This window comes from Syzygium oleosum, unplaced genomic scaffold (assembly GCF_021117445.2).
Source record: "Syzygium oleosum isolate NSW1041296 unplaced genomic scaffold, Sole_v2.1 Sole_v2.05, whole genome shotgun sequence".
In the NCBI taxonomy this organism is placed as follows: Eukaryota; Viridiplantae; Streptophyta; class Magnoliopsida; order Myrtales; family Myrtaceae; genus Syzygium; species Syzygium oleosum.
In genome coordinates, this window is record NW_026607489.1 from 14,088,522 (window position 1) to 14,106,228 (window position 17,707).

Genomic DNA, 17,707 nt, shown 5'->3' on the forward strand with positions numbered 1-17,707 from the left:
CAAACCCAATACTGGGAGTGGAAGGGAAGGTGATGAAGTCGCAGAAGGTTGTGTTTTTTTTTGGCCGAAAGAAAATTGTATTAATTGCTCGCTCAAAATTATACCTAGAAGAAGTATATAGATTTTCGTTGCAAAGATTGATACAAAGAACGGAAATTGAAGCAGACAAAGCCCGGAATACTACAAAACAAAACCAAATTCAGAAAACAAGAAGAATTAATAGAGTGCCGGCATAATTAAGCATACACTCCTTTTATAATAATAAATCCATTAAGCAAACTAATCGGTGCATCTCGTATGATCGTCAGTGATAAGCATACAACATAAATTTGTCTCTAATAATTACAGCATTACCAATTGGCGGTGCGCGTTTAGGTTCGGCTTTCTCTACACCATCGTCGTATAGAGACAATATCAGATCTAAATTTTAGAAGAGCAAATATTCATAATTCAACGAGATGCCAAAACTCCTGCGGTCACTATTGAAACTGAAGGCATAGGCCCTCTACACGGATAAAGCATAGGGTATCGAATTCCGAAAGCATTATTAAACTCCTAAATTTAAATCGGGAGAGAATAGCTCTTATATTTAGAACTGATTAAATTTCAGACTCTTAGATATAGAACTAGACCAGTAAATAAAAGTTTCCAAATCTAGATCGGGAGGGAAGAGAAAATAAGAAAAAAGAACATGAAAATTCAAACAAAATCAACAAAATAGAGAGGGGAGATTGAGACGAGCTCAAACCCTCCCCATGACTGAAGGTTTGAGGAAGCCGGGGAAGGAGAAGAGAGAAGAGAGAGAGGGAGAGAAATAGACTTTTTCGGTGGCAAAAGTACACTAGAAGTGCCATATCTTGTGTACGGCGATCACTTTGGTGTCATAACTTTTTTTCAGATCACTTTTTTTTTTTATGACCCAGGGAACCCCCGCACGGTCGACAGTCGGGAGGTAAACCCTGGGGGCGACACGTGCTAGCCACCACACACGTGCACCGGTTAAGTCACCCTGCGGCACCCAGGATTCGAACACTCAACCTTTTGTGAGAGGAAGAGTGCGCGCTCCAGCAGCGCCACCCAGGCGGGTGGTTTTTTTCAGATCACTTTGATGTCAACTTTTTTGAAAATCGATCACTTTAGTGCCAATGTTGACGTGACTCGCCGGAAATCCGATGTGGCGCTGACACGGTTCGCCGGAGAGGTCCAGTCAGCATTAAAAACCAAAAACGACGCCGTTTAGCCTGCTGACGTGTACTTTTTAAAATATATATATTATATTAAAAAAAAAAAAAAACCTACAGCAGCAGCGAGGGAGCCCTCGCCGCTGCTGCCGCCAACCCACCACCACCGGGAAGGGTCGGCGGTGGTGGGCACAGTGGTCGGCGAGGGTCGCCGGGCCCCGGCGAGACCTCGCCGTCGCGACCCAGGCGACGGCGAGGTCTCGCTCGCCCAGTGAAGGCGAGGCCGACCTCGCGTCGTGACCCGAGGCGACGGCGAGGTCGGCCTCGCCTCGCCGGGCGAGGCGAGACCTCGTCGTCGCGACCCAGCGACGGCGAGGTCTCGCCTCGCCCGCGAGGCAAGACCGGACCTCGCCGTCGCACGGGTCGCGACGACGAGGTCTCGTCTCGTCGGATCCGCCTCGCCGGGCTCGGCGAGGGTCGCCGGATCCAGCCCTCCCGGACTCGGCGAGGTCGCGGCCCGGCCAGGGGCCGACGACCCTCGCCGACCACTGCGCCCACCACCGCCGGCTGGTGGGTTGGGCGGCAGCGGCGAGGGCTCCTCGCCTGCCGCGCAACTTTTTTAAAAAAAAATTAAAAAATTCGAAAAAAAGCCACGTAATTTCCACCATCTACAAGTCAGACCATTTTTTTTTAATATAAATGCCAGGTCAGCTTTTTGGCCGGAGTCACTAAAGTGATCGATTTTCCTCCGACTTAGCACCAAAGTGATCCGAAAAAAAGTTATGGCATCAAAGTGATCGCTGTACACAAGTTATGGCACTTCTAGTATACTTTTGCCCTTTTTCGGTTGCTTGCAAGTCAAAGAAAGCTTATTAATAGAGGAAATGAAGCTTATTAATACATAGAAAATAAGAAAGACAATTAGAAAGAAAGAAAAGAAAAATGCTCCCGATCATGGCTTGAAAAGTAGCACGTGAGATACACGCTCCTTCGTGCCGTGCCGGAAACTTCCCATTTATTTATTTGTTTCCTTTTTTTCTACGAGTTTAAAAATTAAACAATAAAATGAATTACAAGGGGGCTAGATGACATGCTTCTGTAGTTAATTATATGGTATTGAATATAATAATCGACATTATTTATATTTATCTTAATATATTGAATATAATAATCGACACTATCTATATTTATCTTATAATATATATAGCCAATTTTTCAATTTTATGACCACCTTCCGTGCAATAAAAACACCATTACCTCATTTAATACATATAAAAAATAAATAGCACATATATATTGTTAATGACAAAAATCAGATATTTAATGATTATCTAACAAATCTCCTATTTTACAAGCGCATATTCCTCGCTTCTAAAATTCATGTTGATTTTTGGGAAAAAAATCATTGGGATGGCTATGCGAAGATATTAGTTAAATAAAAGAAAAAGGGTTCCTACATTTTTAGATAATTAATTCTTCCTTAAATACCCAAACAAATCTATTGAAAACGAACATTAAAATAGGGGCAAAACCCACCGAAAGCCCCAAATTATGCCAACAATGACATAATCATCCCAAACTTTTTTTTTCTGTGACAGCAAATATCTCAAACTTGTACCTATGTGATATATTGACCCTCCGTTAAAGCTCTGTCAATAAAGACGGTAAAAAGCTTGCTCAGTTAAAATTTTCACACCATGGGAAGAGCACGACTACTGATCAACTTCAACGTCCGAATTCGGCTTTGAGCTGGATACCATACAGCATTGCCAGGGCCACAGAAATGAAACTACTCCATATAGTGACTCTATTAAGGAAAAGAAAATAAAAGTTTGGGATGTTGACGAGAGCTTCAAAGAATACCCACAAAAGTGCTCAACGATATATTGTTGACACCTAAATTTTAATTGCCTAATTAAAAGCGAAGGGAGGTCACGATACATTGATACTGATTTTCAATAGTTTTTATTTCGGGCACATAAAGAAGCTGAAAGATGAGATGACAAGAAGGTCTGAAGCATCCCCACGTGGTTAAATCAGATAAGAGTACGAGTAGGCCACCATCTGTCGATTCTGGATGCATAACGAGACTCATGCTCCTTTCTTACATTTCTTGACAATGTCGTCATGAAGAATTGTGTAATTTGAGTTACTCACATTTCTGAAGTAGCAGAGTTCGCTGCCATAATACTTGTACACTTGCTGAGTACTGCCTAAGCCACTGACTACCAAGTTATTCTTCACAGTCATGTAACCCTGCCCCTTCTGCACATTGCTCAGTGAACCACTTGAGAGCTTGAAGCCAGAATCCTTATGCCTTTTCTCATTAAAAGCAAACGTAAGGTTTGCAACAGATAAGGAAGTGCCATTTCCTTGATCCACATAGTTGGAGTATAGATAGAAGGGGAAATCTCTGTCTACTCGGATGGATGCAAGGGTGGAGGACGAGCTCGTAGCATCAACACCGTCATTGAAATGGATCAGCTGATTAATAATTTGCAGATTCCCGTCATTCCCCATGACCATCACATTACTGTAATTAAATTCTTGCTTCCAAGTGGTCTTGATTTTCCCATAAGATGACTTCACCCATCCACTGGACGATATGGACCGGCTGACTCCAGTCGAAAACTTACCATCTAAGCCCTTAAAATCCAACACCGAAGAAACAACTAGAGGCATACAATGGTAGGTCAGAAGCTTCCCTGCAGTTTCTGTGCTCGTATCATCCAGCCAAAGATGCAGATTCGCATCAATGTACCACACATTCAAAGCATTCGTGACACTGAAGCCAAATTCGTGGAGCTTTCCATCTAATATCTTCGCTAGAAAGGGCGTGATCTCGATATCATATGTAGGGAGATTAAACGACCCAATGCCAGTGATGGGTCTCCACAAAAGAGGATTGATCCCTCCTGTGTATACCACCGTGAAAGGCCAAACGGCACCGACTACGTCACCATCGAGACTCACGAGAACCTCCCTAAAAGGGCCATTCCCGGCTACCCCGGTAAGATTATTGGCCTCGATATACTCATTGGGGAGATTCCCATACCAAACCTCATCATTCTCATGAAAGGACACATAAACCTCCAGCACTGCCCTGTAAACATTCAGGGGAACACTGAACTCCTTCGTCTCAGTATCCGTAGCATTCTCGATTTCAAACCACAACCCATCATTCAGCGGCAGGTTTCTCGAAATGGGCAAGATCAAATCCGCATTCGAACCATACCCAGGTACCGAATCCCTCGAATTTCCCACATCCCCCACCAAATGCTCGTCATCGGCAGGGTAAAAATGAAACTTTATCTGGACATGGTAAACCCCTGTATAGGTCCTATCCACAACATTGCCAAGATAAACGGCAAGAGTACCGTTCTTCATGAGCAGCGAATAGTACCTGGTAATGTCCTTCTTGACCCTCCAAAAAATCCCTGTAGCTCTCGGCTCGGCAGTGCAGCTCCTGAGAAGCTCAACACCACCAAGCCAAACCCCGAAAATTCGGTCATATTGCCTGCCTTTGCAAGTGGAACTCCATTCAAGCACAATCTTTGCGAATGTCTGTGAATAACAAGTCGATGGAGGGGTGTAATTGGCGAGAACCGGGGGCTTGCCATACGTGTATGCGAAGTCGTGTTGTAAAATGTGGTACGAGCAAGGCTTGGTGTCGGGGAGCCTGATGGGCTTGGTGACTTCAAAGATGCGAGTGGGGGCGCGGGTGGAGTTGGCGTGAAGTGCGGGTTCGGAGACGAGGGACGATCGGAGGAGCTTGGTCCGGTGGACGTTCGCGGTGGAGAGAGAGGAGAGAGAGAGGAGAATGAGGAGGTGGAAGAAGAGAGGAAGCCATGGATGGTGGTTGAAGGATTGTTGTTGCATATGGAACGTTTTCTTGGAGCATGCGTTGTACTTGTACAAGTAATGGAATAAAAAATCAAACACATGGGGTGGAAAGGAAGGTGATGAAGGCCGTTTGGTTTAGCTTTTGAAGAATGCCTTTAGCAAAATGCAAAGGCCTTTTAGCCAAAAGGATTTTCCGAAATGCAAGTATTGTTTGGTAATGTGCATTTTAAAATCACATTTGAAAGCAACTTTGACCTAAATACTGTTTAGTAAAAATTATATTTTGTAAAAGACTTTTGCTGATATTTAAAAAAAAAGAAAAAAAAAACAATCTCGGTGGAGCTCACCCATCGATCATCACCGCCGGCCAAATCTGGTCGCCGGCCAACTGTCAACGACTAGATTTGGTCGCTGGCCACCGCCGCCTAACCTCTGAAGAGACGGCCTGAGGTCGCGCGACCTCAAGCATCACCTGGTCGTGCAACCTAGGCGAAGCCTGAGATCCGGCAACCTCAGGCGGCGTCATCTAGGTCGCGTGACTGCCGCCTGGGGTCGCCGAACCTCGGGCGACGCCCTGGGTCGCGCGACTGGCCTGGGTCTCGCCACCCAGGCTAGCGACCGGCGACCCCAGGCGACAATCGCCGGGGTTGCGCTACCCCTGGGGCGGCGGTCATCGGCCGCTGGACCCAAAGCTTGAAGAAGATGAACAATAGTCACTCGATGAACAGTGAAGTTGCATCCCGAAAATGCAACTTCTCCAAGGCTCCTCCATTTAGCCAAAGGCCCTTGGAGAGTTTTAGAGATGCAATTGCATTTCCTCAAAGCTTGCCAAACAATTTTACATTTGTTCAAGGGACTTTAGAGCCCCAAAGCAGCATTCAAATGCTGAACCAAACAGGGCCGAAGTCGAAGAAGGCTTTGATTTTTGTCGTAAGAAAATTATATTTGTTGCTCGGTCAAAATGATATATGAGAAGTATGTAGAGTTCACCGATAAAAAAAAATTACATAGATTTTCATCGCAAAGAAAATCGAAGCATATAAAAAACAAAAAGGATCAACAGAATACCAGCATAGTTAAGCACACACTTCTTCCATGAGAATGGATCTGTTAAGCAAACTAACTGGCTGACTGACCAATGGATCTTGTATGATCGTTGGTGATAAGTACAGACCGAAATTTTTTTTCCAATAACTACGGCATTACTAGATAACGGTGCGCGCCTAGATTTAGCTTCTCTACACTATTGTCGTGCGGAGACAATATTAGATCTAAATTTTGGAATAGCAAATATTCGTAGTTCAGCGAGATGCCAGAGCTCCTGCGATCATCATTAGAGGTATAAGCCCTCTACACGGATAGAGCATGGATATTGAATTCCGAAAACATTATTAAACTCCTAAATTTAAATCCGGAGAGAATAGCTCCTATATTTAGAACTGATTAAATTTCAAACTCTCGGATTTAAAATTGAACCAGTAAATAAAAGCTCCCAAATCTAGATCCGGAAGGAAGAGAAAATAAGGAAAAAAAAACAAGAAACCTCAAACAAAATCAAGAAATAAAAAGAGAGAGGGGAGATTGAGACTAGCTCAAACCCTCCCTATGATTGAAGGTCGAAGAAGCCGAGAAAGAGAAGGGAGAGGGAGAGAAAAAGACTTTTCGGCTGCTTGAAAATTGAAGAAAGTTTATTAATAGAGGAAATGAAACTTATTAATACATAGGAAATAAGAAAGAAAGAAAAAAAAAAATGCTCCAGACCATGGCCTGAAAAGTAGCACGTGACATATATGCTCCTTCATTCCGTGCCGGAAACTTCTCATGCATCTATTTGTTTCCTTTATTTTTAAGAGTTTAAGAATAGACACTAAAATGAATTACTAGGGAGCTAGATGACATGCTCCTGTAGTCAATTATTTGGGATTGAATATAATAATCGACACTATCCATATTTATCTTATAATATATATAAAGCCAATTTTTCGATTTGATGTCTACCTTCCGTGCAACGAAAACACCATTACCTCATTTCAATACAGAAAAAAAATAGCACATATATATTATTGATGCCTAAAACCCGATATCTCCAAACGATTACCAAACAAATCTACTATTTTACAAGCGCATATCCTGGCTTTTAAAATTTATTTCAATTTTTGGGAAAAAAAAATTCAGATGGCTATGCGAAGGTATTAGTTAAATAGAAGAAAGAGGGTCCTACTTTTTTTAGATAATTAATTCCTCCTTTTTCTTCCTTAAATACCCAAACAAATCCATTGAAAATGAACATTAAACTAGAGGCAAAAGCCACAAAAAAATCCAAACTATGTTAATCGTGACACATTTACCTTAAACTTTTGTGTGGCACAAAAAATTCCCCAACTTGTGCATGTGTGGCACAGTTACCTTCCGTCAAAGTTTCGTCAAAGGATACTGTTGTTAAAAGTTTCACGACATGGGAAGAGCATGACTACTTGAAATCGGCTTCGAGCTGGATACTATACAGCAATGCCGGGGCCAAAGAAATGAAACTACTCCATATGCTCTATTAAGGAAAAGAAAGTGAAAGCTTGGGATGTTGACGAGAGGTTCAAAGAACACCCACAAAAGTGCTTGACGGACATATGTACTGATTTTCAGTGGTCTTTATTTCGGGCACATAAGGAAGCTGAAAGATGAGATGACACGAAGTTCTGAAGCATCCCCATGTGGTTAAATCAGATAAACCCCTGAATGCGAGAAGGCCACCGTCGGTTCGTTCTGGATGCATAACGAGACTCTGCTCCTTTCTTACATTTCATGACAATGTGGTCGTGAAGAATAGTGTAATTTGAGCTGCTCACATTTCTGTAGTAGCAGAGTTCGCCCGCGCGATACTTGTACACTTGCTGAGTACTGCCGAACCCGCTGGCCACCAAGTTATTCTTCACGGTCATGTTGCCCTGCCCGGTCTGCACATTGCTCAGCGAACTCCTCGAGAGCTTGAAGCCGGAATCCTTACGCCTTTTCTCATTAAAAGCCATCGAAAAGTTCGCCACGGATAAGGAAGTGCCGTTTCCCTGATCCACATTGTTGGAGTATAGATAGAACGGGAAATCTCTGCGCACTCGAATGGATGCAAGGGTGGAGGACTGCTTCTTAGCATGAAGGCGGTCGTTGAAATGGATCAGCTGGTTGATAATTTGCAGATTCGCATGATTCCCCATGACCATCACGTTACTGTAATTAAACTCTTGCTTCCAAGTGGTCTTGATTTTCCCATAAGATGACTTCACCCATCCCCGGGACGATATGGACCGGCTGACCCCGGTCGAAAACTTCCCATCAAAGCCCTTAAAATCCACCACCGAAGAAACAGCTAGAGGCATGCAATTGTAAGTCAGAAGCTTCCCTGCAGTTTTGGTGCTCTTATCATCCAGCCAAAGATGCAGATTGGCGTCAATGTACCACACATTAAAAGCGTTCGTGACACTGAAGCCAAATTCATGGAGCTTTCCGTCTAATATCTTCCCTAGAAAGGGCGTGATCTCGATATCGTATGTAGGGAGATTAAACGACCCAATGGCAGTGATGGGTCTCCACAAAAGAGGATTGACCCCCCCGGTGTATACCACCGTGAAAGGCCAAACCGCACCGACTACCGCACCGTCAAGACTCACGAGAACCTCCCTAAAAGGGCCATTCCCGGCTACTCCGGTAAGATTATTGGCCTCAATATACTCATTGGGGAGATTCCCATACCAAAACTCATCATTCTCATGAAAAGACACATAAACCTCCAGCACTGCCCTGTAAACATTCAGGGGAACTCTGAACTCCTTCGTCTCAGTATCCGTAGCATTCTCGATTTCAAACCACAACCCATCATTCAGCGGCAAGTTTCTCGAAATGGGCAAGATCAAATCCGCATTCGAACCATACCCAGATGGTGCGGAATCCCTCGAATTTCCAACATCCCCCGCCAAATGCTCATCATCAACAGGATAAAAATGAAACTTTAACTTGACATGGTAAACCCCTGTATAGGTGTCATCCACAACATTGCGAAGAGAAACGGCAAGAGTACCGTTCTTCATGAGCAACGAATAGTACCTGGTAATGTCCTTCTTGACACTCCAAAACATTCCCGTAGCTCTCGGCTCCGCAGTGCAGCTCCTGAGAAGCTCGACCCCGTCAAGCCAAACCCCGAAAATCCGGTCAAATTGCCTGCCTTTGCAAGTGGCGCTCCATTCCAGCACGACCTTTGCAAATTTCTGTGAATAACAACTCGATGGAGGGGTGTAATTGGCGAGAACCGGGGGCTTGCCATACGTGTGCGCGAAGTCGTGTTGTAAGATCAGGTACGAGCAAGGCTTGGTGTCGGGGAGCCTGATGGGCCTGGTGACTTCGAAATAGCGAGTGGGCGAGGGGGTGGAGTTGGCGCGAAGCCCGGGTTCGGAGATGAGGGACGACCGGAGGAGCTTGGTCCGGTGGACGTTTGCGGCGGATGGAGAGGAGAGAGAGAGGAAAATGATGAGGAGGAAGAAGAAGAGAGAGGAAGCCATGGATGGTGGTGGTGGTTGAGGGATTGCTTTTGCTTCAAAGTTGAACTTTCTCTTGGAGACTTCGTCCGGTGGAGTAGAAAACAATGCAAACTCATCGCTAGGAGCGGAATGGAAAGGTGATGCAAACGAAGAAAGTTCATCAATAGAGGAAGCAAATCTGGTCACCGTAGAAAGTTCAGCAATAGAGGAAATCAATAACGGGATCCGCAAGGAATCCAAAAAAAGCGGAATTTCTTTCATTTTTTACCTAAGTGATAGACAAATTGAAATAGGTTAGCTCAGACCGTGACGTCCGTCAAAATACCTCCGGGAAACGAGTCACCGGATTCCAATAGACCCCACCTACTCATCACCGGTGATCAAAATGGCCGTCCTCTTCTACGGCACCGCTGTGGTGTGCCGGTTGGGGCTCGACGGCTCATCGAGCCTGTGCATCCGAGCAGTGCTATGTGTGCAGCATGGTTTTTTCTCAGTGAAGATGGAAGATGGAATCGAAGGGAGGGATTGGGGAGTTCGCATGTACGAGTGGCCATGGAGGACGACATAGTAACATGTGCAATTAAGCGACATTGTAAAGGATTCGATGGCATTGATGGTGTTCTCATTGATAAAGGATTCGTTCGTCGAACCTTTTCAGGAAGGGAATTGAATTCCTAGGACTCTCTCAAATTTTCAAACCTGGATTTGTTCAAATGTAATTACATTAGGAAGATTCTTTTGTCGAAGCTCAGCAAACTGTGACACTTATTATTCTATTCATTACCTTGAAGTCTTCAAACCCTGCTTCGAAAGCATCTTTAGGGCAGAAAGTCCAGCTTATACCTGTTTGGGACCATTAAACGTCGAACAAGATCGGGCACCGGAAGTGGCTCAGCATTGGTGCGGAAGGACAGACGAAGGATGAAAATGAAGATGAACATTGAAAATAAGAAAGACAAAAAAAAAGAAAGAAAAAATGCCCCCGGCCATGGCTTGGAAAGTGGAAGGTGAGATGCGTGTGCTAGGCACCGGCGAAGATTTAGTTGGCTGGTGAGCCGAGCTCTTATTTGAGGTTATGTTAGCCACTTCAAGTTCCTCTCGATCCATGATATCCCTAATCAAGTCGTTCTTGAAGTAATCTCGATGTAAAACCTTAAAATCTTGAAAAAATACACAAATTTCATTTCCCAATACTTGCGTGCAATAATCGCCTCCTTAGGGTCTTCTCAATCCGTGATGTCCTCAGTCGAGCCTTCCTCCTTCCGCATCCGTACTTTCAAAGCCTTAAATTCGAAACCTGGTCTCTCTCTCAAGCCAATTTCTTTCTCTATTTCTATTCTCTTGGTCTGATCTTTGATACTCCATTTCCAATTCCCAATCCATTCTCTTTGTCCTTCGCCTCCAAGGTTAAGCAACAAAAGTGTAAAATGAGGTCGAAATGTATTCAACGATGTCTCTAAGTCACACCACCCCCAAAATAGAATCTCACTCATCGAGTGTCGTCCTTTATAAGACTCGACTTTTTCGGTGGAACTAAAAAAGATTGAGCTCTTTTGGCTTACTTTTTAGTCACGTGAAGATCTTATCCGGGGGGAAACGGAAATTTCGCACAAATTTTGCCCTGTGGGCACGCGATTGTCAAGTATTCAGTAAAACGGCCATTTTTAGCACTAGCAAAGTGCAAGGGGGTCAATTGGAATACGATGACTCACTTCAGGATTGGTTCGGTCTAGTCCAATCCGGACAGTTCCCAGTCCGGGCAGTTCTTGTAGCTCACCCATACATTTATCTATTTGTTTCCGAATCTTCAGGATTCTAAGGATAAGCACTAAAATGAATTGCTAGGGAGCTAGATGACATGCTCCTGTAGTCAATTAATTGGGATTGAATATAATAATCGATGCTGTCTATATTTATCTTATACTGTATATATAGCCAATTTTCCAATTTGATGTCCACCTTCCGTTAAAAAGAACACCATTACCTCATTTTAATATAGAAAAAAATAAAATTGCACGTTATATATCATTGATAACTAAAATTCGATATCTTCAAAGATTACCTAACAAATCGAATATTTTATAAGCAGATATCCTCGCTTTTAAAATTCGTGTCAATTTTTTGGAAAAAAAATCATTCGGATCACGAAGCAAAGGAATTAGTTACATTTATAAATTAGTTTATGGAAAATTTCAAATAAAAGCCCGAAATGGGAGTCATTTTTAAAAAAAAAGCCCAAAGTGGATCATGTCTCATATGAAGGCCTAAAATAGTTAAGCTAGCCTCAAATAAGGGTTTGAATTCGCCGGCCGGCCAAATCTTCGCCTCCGACGACTAAAATGGGGACAATTTTGTACAAGATTTGCAATCGGGCGAAAAATGCACGAAATCCCCGAATCGAATCCCGATTAGGGTTTCTTCCGTTTTCTTCTTCCTCGCTCCCTGCCGAAGCAACCCGCTCCTCGCGCAATCCTCACGAGCCCATAAAGTTTCACGCACCCGTCGCGGGGGATCGCGATGCCAAGGAATTAGTCACATAGACTCATAGAGGACAACTAAGCAAAGGAGACTAATCTTGAAGAATGCCAAAAGTTCCACACACCCCACGCGTTGCGGGTGTTAGCACGCAAATTGCAAGCACATCTATAAAGCTCAAACTATAGTTATGCTCATACTAGCTAGGCATACAGTAACTTGTACATACAAAGGAGGGATGTCACGCCCAAAACTGCCAATGCAAATTTTAAGCTTTAAATTTCCGGACTTTACCCGAACTCCGTTCTGTCATTCAATTCTCGTCGTTCGAAGCCATGGAGTTTCCCGTTTCCCAGCTGCGATGCGCGCGAGTCCCGACCAGACGAGGAGGAATTCCTTGAAGAAGAACCTCTCTCGCCGACGTCGAAGGAAACGGAAAAAAAAATCACGCCTTTCGTCGTCTCCTCCGACGACGATGGATGATCCCTTCGAGCGGAGACTGAGGGACGAGGTTGTCTACCTCCACTCCCTGTGGCACCTGGGCCCTCCTCATCCTCCGAACCCTCCTCTCTCCGACCACCCTCCGTCGCGGGCCATTCCCGTTTCGAGGCCCGCGCCTTTCAAGAAACCGAACTCGGACGCCGCCCAGGAGAAGAAGAAGAAGAAGAAGAAGAAGAAGAGGCAGCGCAAGAAGCGCAAGGATGGCGAAGAACCGAAGCAGCCGGAGAACGAATGGCCGTGCCGGGAAGAACCCATCCCTCAGCCCTATCCCGCATGGCCCGCGACGAAGCAGAAGGAGCCCGATTCCGGCCAAACGTCCCGGCCCGCCTCCGCCGAGGAGCAAGCCGAGATCGCCGGGCGGGTGACGCAGCAGAGGGCTCTGGAGAGATGCCGCGGATTGTTTGCGAGAGCCGGCGATTCGGATGGCGAGGAGGGGGAGGACGATGGAGACGGAGATGAAATGGAGGATGATCGTGCGGAGGGCGATAATGGCGGGTTACAGGAGAGTGAGGAGTACAAGTTTCTGTTGGACGTGTTTGTGAAGGATGAGGAGTTGAGGGAGTATTACGAGAGGAATCACGAGAGTGGGGACTTTTGGTGCTTTGTGTGTGGCGCGCAAGGGGGTAAGATGAGTGGGAGGAAGTTTAAGAACTGTTGTGGGGTTTTGCAGCATTCGATTAATATATCCAAGACGAAGAAGAGGCGGGCTCATAGGGCTTTTGGCTTGGTCATTTGTAGAGTCATGGGTTGGGATGTTGGGAGATTGCCTCTTATTGTAAAGAAGGGCAAGCGGCTGAGTCGATCTTTGCCCGGTCCGAGTTTAGTGCAGGTATTGGGCTAATTCTTGTGTTATTTTGGTTTTTGGATGCTTGGAAGCTATGTTGTTAGAGTACCTACGATATATGTAGGGTGAGAATGAGATTAAGGAAAATGCTGGTGTTAATAACGAAGATGTGGACAATGTAGCTTGTGGGAGGGACAAAAAATGGTCAATTTGGGCGGAAAACAAGCAATGACGTAATTCAGAATGTCAATGAGTTGATGAGTCGTGAGGTCATTGGTTACACATAACGATTACTCACTTTGAGAATGTCAATGAACTCGATGTTCCTTGAGGCTGGTTATTGTTGATATTACTCTGATGGTATATTTACTGATGTGTCCTTTGTTATGGATTGCAGACAGTTTGTGAAGAAGATGCTGCTACAAAGTCTGTTGAAAATTATGACAAGGAAATTTCAATACCAGGGATCAATGGAGAAGGGAAGGTAGATGGCCCGGTAAGAGAGAAGGTTTTGTTTTTGGCTATGGAAGTCTTCTCACATGACTTGCTCACTTTAAGTGTCTGATGTGTATCGAAGAATTTCCATAAATTGGCAGACTGCTGCCAAAGAAGATGATTCCCTGGGCATAAAAAATCTAAACAGGGAAAACATAGATGCCAGAGCTGATGAAGAGAAATTGCTACAGTTTTCTGTAAGATGATTGTGACGAAACTAAGAATTTAGATATTATTAGGGGCAATGACATTGCTGTCTACTGAAATCCATTTACCTGCGTTACTGATTAAATGTACATAACAATCGAAATGTGACTTGCATTTTTCATTTAGCAACAACAAGAACCACAATGGTGAGATGAAAATATGTGGTTATTTCTGCTTTAGGTCACTATAAGAATTTACAACTCAAGATCTGGAAGAGCAAACTAATAATGCGACAATTAACTATTTTTCTCCTCAAGACGCTTGTATATTGTCTATAAATACTTTGAGCGAAATATGATAAGGCTACTATACTTCTGTTAGGTAATTTTCTAATTCCTCTTTTTTAGGGTGAATTCCTATCAGAACAAGTTCTTGGCCATATCCTTGAAATATATGATAACCATCGTGTGCAGGATTCTGTACCGTTGCCAACCTCCAGTGCTGAATGGCCCTGTGGAAACCTTGTTGACAGTTCTGCCACAGCAGAATCGGGATGGCGTCCCTTTAAATCTCTATCAAGTCACTCAGTTTTGACTGAGGTGAAAGAGGAATCCGAGACGTGGCATCAGAAGGTTTTCCAGGCTTGTCATGTTTTTTTCCGATGCAGATCTGGTTCAGAAAGTGATGGTGATGAGGAGGCTGATGATGAAGAAGAAAATGATGATGATGAAGATGAAGATGATCTCTTGGATGGAGATGTCGATGGGGAATGTGAAGTCATTAAGTTCTTTATGAAGCTGTTTATGGAGAATGCTGAATTAAAGAGATATTATGAGAGTAAATATGGTGATGGCGATTTCTGTTGTTTGGTTTGCGCTGGTGTTGGAAAGAAGCCTTGGAAGAGGTTCAAGGGGTGTAATGGGCTTCTTCAGCACTGCACTACTATATGGAAGATAAAAAAGCTGGCTCACAAGGCCTATGCTAGGGCTATTTGCAAGGTTCTCAATTGGGATATCGATTGTTTACCCCCAATTAAGAATACTTCAGAAGCTCTTGGTCACTCTTTAGTTCAGTCAGGTGATATGCAGGTATGTATTTGGCTCAGTCGGGTGCTTTTCCTGTCTAATTTCTTTGAGATGCTTGATGAAGTTCTCTAATCTGCTTAAATTTAACACTACAGGGTGGCAGTACAGATAAATTTTTTATGTCCATAAATTGTCTGGACGCCAATGTACGAACAGATGATAGTACCTCCAACAAATATTTTGTCGTTAAGATGCTCATATCTATTTCTCTTTTTTTTTAATCATCTGAACGGATATACTCCAGTCTATTCTTCTTCTGGTAAATTCATATTACAGTCAAGCTCTTCATCATGATCTTAAGTATGAAATGACTGTGTTGTGCAGGATTCTGTATCGTCACCAGTGTCCAGCATCAAATGGCCCTGTGAAAGCCCTGTAGACCGTGCTGGCATGGCAGCATCTGAGTGGCCTCCTTTTAAGTCTCACTTGGTTTCGGCTGAGGAAAAAGCAGAACCCGAAACTTGGCATCAAAAGGTCCTTGACGGTTGCCAAGCTTTTTTCAATTGCATGTCTGGTTCAGATACTGACGGTGATGAGGAGGCTGATGATGAGGAAGAAGATGAGGGCGATAAAAGTGAAGATGTGTTGCATGGGGATGACGACGGGGAATGTGAAATTGTTAAGTTCTTTACTGTGCTGTTCACAGAGAATGCTGAACTGAGGAGTTATTACAATGGTAAATATAGAGATGGCGATTTCGGTTGTTTGGTTTGTGCCGGTGTTGGAAAGAAGCCCTGGAAGAGGTTCAAGGGGTGCACTGGGCTACTTCAGCATTCCACAACAATAGTCAAGACGAAGAAGAGGGCTCACAGGGCTTATGGAAGAGCTATATGCAAGCTTCTTGGTTGGGATATTAATAAATTTCCATCCATTGCGAATGATCTGGAAGCTCTTAATCAATCTTCAGTTCAACCAGCTGATATGCTGGTAAATATTTTGTATCTCTGTTTTTGGCTTGCCGTCTTATTTCTTTAGGATACTTGAAAGTCCAGTGATTTGATTTGATTTGATTTTTGCAGGATAATGGTACTGACACGCCTACAATAGATAATGCTACCGCCTGTCAAGATATCGGTGCACAGGTGCTTTGAGAGGTTAGCAACTATCACAACCTTGAAAGGCAATTAGGTGTTACTGTGAATAGTCAGTAGTGAATGGCCTGAACAACATAGTATAAATTTGCGTGTTTCTTTTTTGTTATCTGAAGGCCTTCTGTAGTAGGATTGGCTGAAAAAAGGAAGAGTTGCACTGGGGGATATATGATATATGGATGCTTTTAGAGAAGGATCACTGAAACGTGGAGTCCCGTAATTTCATTGATCTTTGGATATCAATCTTGGCTTTGTGGGTATTATCCTCTCTGACATTCGCATAATTAAGCTATGAATATGCACAACTTACATGTGGTCTAGGCCAAATTTAGATTTACTAATTTTCAATTTGGGAAGTGGACAGTAACACACCACACGAGTGATTTTCCCTGTTACACTTTGCTCAAGAGTCGAGACTTCCTTGAGAATTCAAGACCTTGACAGTCGACTGTTTAGATCTCGATGGTTTATCCTCCAATTGATATGGCACACAGGGTGGCATGTAAGGGTTCACACTTTGCTGTTCCATCCACTTTAGATGGCAAACGCAACCTTTACCTGTGCAATTTGGACGTTAAACTTGGAAGTCGTATCCCTGCAACCTTGTAATGGCAGCTTTTCCTGTGCTTGCGGACATCACTTTGTCAGAACGCAAAACGCTGTATCATTCAAGTATCGTTTGTTTACGTGATGGAACCCCGCTAATTGTCGGGAATTGAACCCTGCAGGTTGGTGATACTGAGGAGAATAGAGACCTGCCCAATCACGAACTTAGAGATGATAGAAAATGATAATGGGTACGGTTGGGAGAGTATTGGGGAAATGCAAAGTCATTTCTTCAAAACTCTTTGATTCAAGGTACATTTGCTCAGAGCAAATGCCCTCTGCTTAAGTGACTTTTTGTGTATTTAAAAAGAAAACAGAGGGCATGGCTAATGTTCATCATCTCCATTGTGGAAGCAAACCTGGTAAAGCAAATCAATCGCCGGCTAGGATCAAACCATCGAAGAGGCTAGGGGAGGTGACTCTGAGATTAAGAAATCTCTAGACAACGACTTCTGCTCCAAAGATCTCTCACCTCTGCACAATCACATTCCGGCACTCAAAATTGAAACCTCTATTGCCGCAAGCAAAATGTTCTCATTGAACCGACAAGATCAACTCAATCATTAGCACTAGCATCACTCTTCCTTGCCACTAGTTCACTAGCCTTCATATAACTCACACCACCACATACACGTTTCACCAAATCGTTCAAACCCAGTCAACTCATTAAATGAAAAGGAAAACCAATGAAAATTTGGGCTTTTTCATACCGAAATCAACGAACAGAGAAGTTTACCTGGGAGAGTAAAGTCTCAACCCATTTGGCTTCTGAGTACAAGGCTTATCTGGTTTAACTTTAATGCCTATTCAATCAATGGAAAACACTTTGACAAAAAAAAAAAAATCAATGAGAAACAGTGCAAACATTGGCATAACTCTCATGAAGTAAAATCACAAATAAAAAACAGTTGATCGCAAACTTTAAGGGTCGTGTCAAATTCACATGTTAAAGAAGGTGCAACAGAGGAACAAACAC

The 17,707-nt window shown here is 43.6% G+C and overlaps 2 protein-coding genes and 1 pseudogene across 4 annotated transcripts; 1 reads left to right on the top strand and 2 right to left on the bottom strand.

The window, feature by feature from the left end:
- Positions 1-2,894: 2,894 nt before the first annotated feature.
- LOC130138310 (peptide-N4-(N-acetyl-beta-glucosaminyl)asparagine amidase A-like) lies at positions 2,895-5,137 on the bottom strand (annotated as a pseudogene).
- Positions 5,138-7,502: 2,365 nt separating this feature from the next.
- Positions 7,503-10,067, bottom strand: LOC115666397 (peptide-N4-(N-acetyl-beta-glucosaminyl)asparagine amidase A-like). The gene has a single exon (XM_030588134.2). The coding sequence runs from the start codon at positions 9,806-9,808 to the stop codon at positions 7,742-7,744; it is 2,067 nt and encodes a 688-aa protein (XP_030443994.2). The 5' UTR covers positions 9,809-10,067; the 3' UTR covers positions 7,503-7,741.
- A 2,241-nt stretch (positions 10,068-12,308) lies between these two features.
- LOC115666847 (uncharacterized) lies at positions 12,309-16,368 on the top strand. 3 transcript variants are annotated; one of them, XM_056311791.1, is made up of 7 exons: positions 12,309-13,352; positions 13,705-13,803; positions 13,904-13,999; positions 14,423-15,037; positions 15,130-15,180; positions 15,359-15,961; positions 16,054-16,368. In XM_056311791.1, exons 1-7 carry the CDS (start codon positions 12,384-12,386, stop codon positions 16,123-16,125), a joined length of 2,505 nt encoding a protein of 834 aa, XP_056167766.1. In that variant the 5' UTR covers positions 12,309-12,383; the 3' UTR covers positions 16,126-16,368. The 3 variants fall into 3 exon arrangements, with proteins under 3 accessions (XP_056167766.1, XP_030444353.1, XP_030444386.1); XM_030588493.2 differs by having other exon boundaries at positions 12,311-13,352; positions 15,130-15,219; XM_030588526.2 differs by lacking the exon at positions 13,904-13,999 and having other exon boundaries at positions 12,320-13,352; positions 15,130-15,219.
- The last annotated feature ends 1,339 nt before the right edge of the window (positions 16,369-17,707 follow it).

Bases quoted from the DNA above. Each gene is read 5' to 3' on its own strand.
- LOC115666397 (XM_030588134.2), bottom strand. From the start codon at position 9,808: ATGAAAGAAATTCCGCTTTTTTTGGATTCCTTGCGGATCCCGTTATTG.
- LOC115666847 (XM_030588493.2), top strand. From the start codon at position 12,384: ATGCGCGCGAGTCCCGACCAGACGAGGAGGAATTCCTTGAAGAAGAAC. The intron at 15,220-15,358 runs GTTAAGATGCTC...TGTGTTGTGCAG, and splicing joins CCTCCAACAAATATTTTGTC to GATTCTGTATCGTCACCAGT. The intron at 15,962-16,053 runs GTAAATATTTTG...TGATTTTTGCAG, and splicing joins TTCAACCAGCTGATATGCTG to GATAATGGTACTGACACGCC.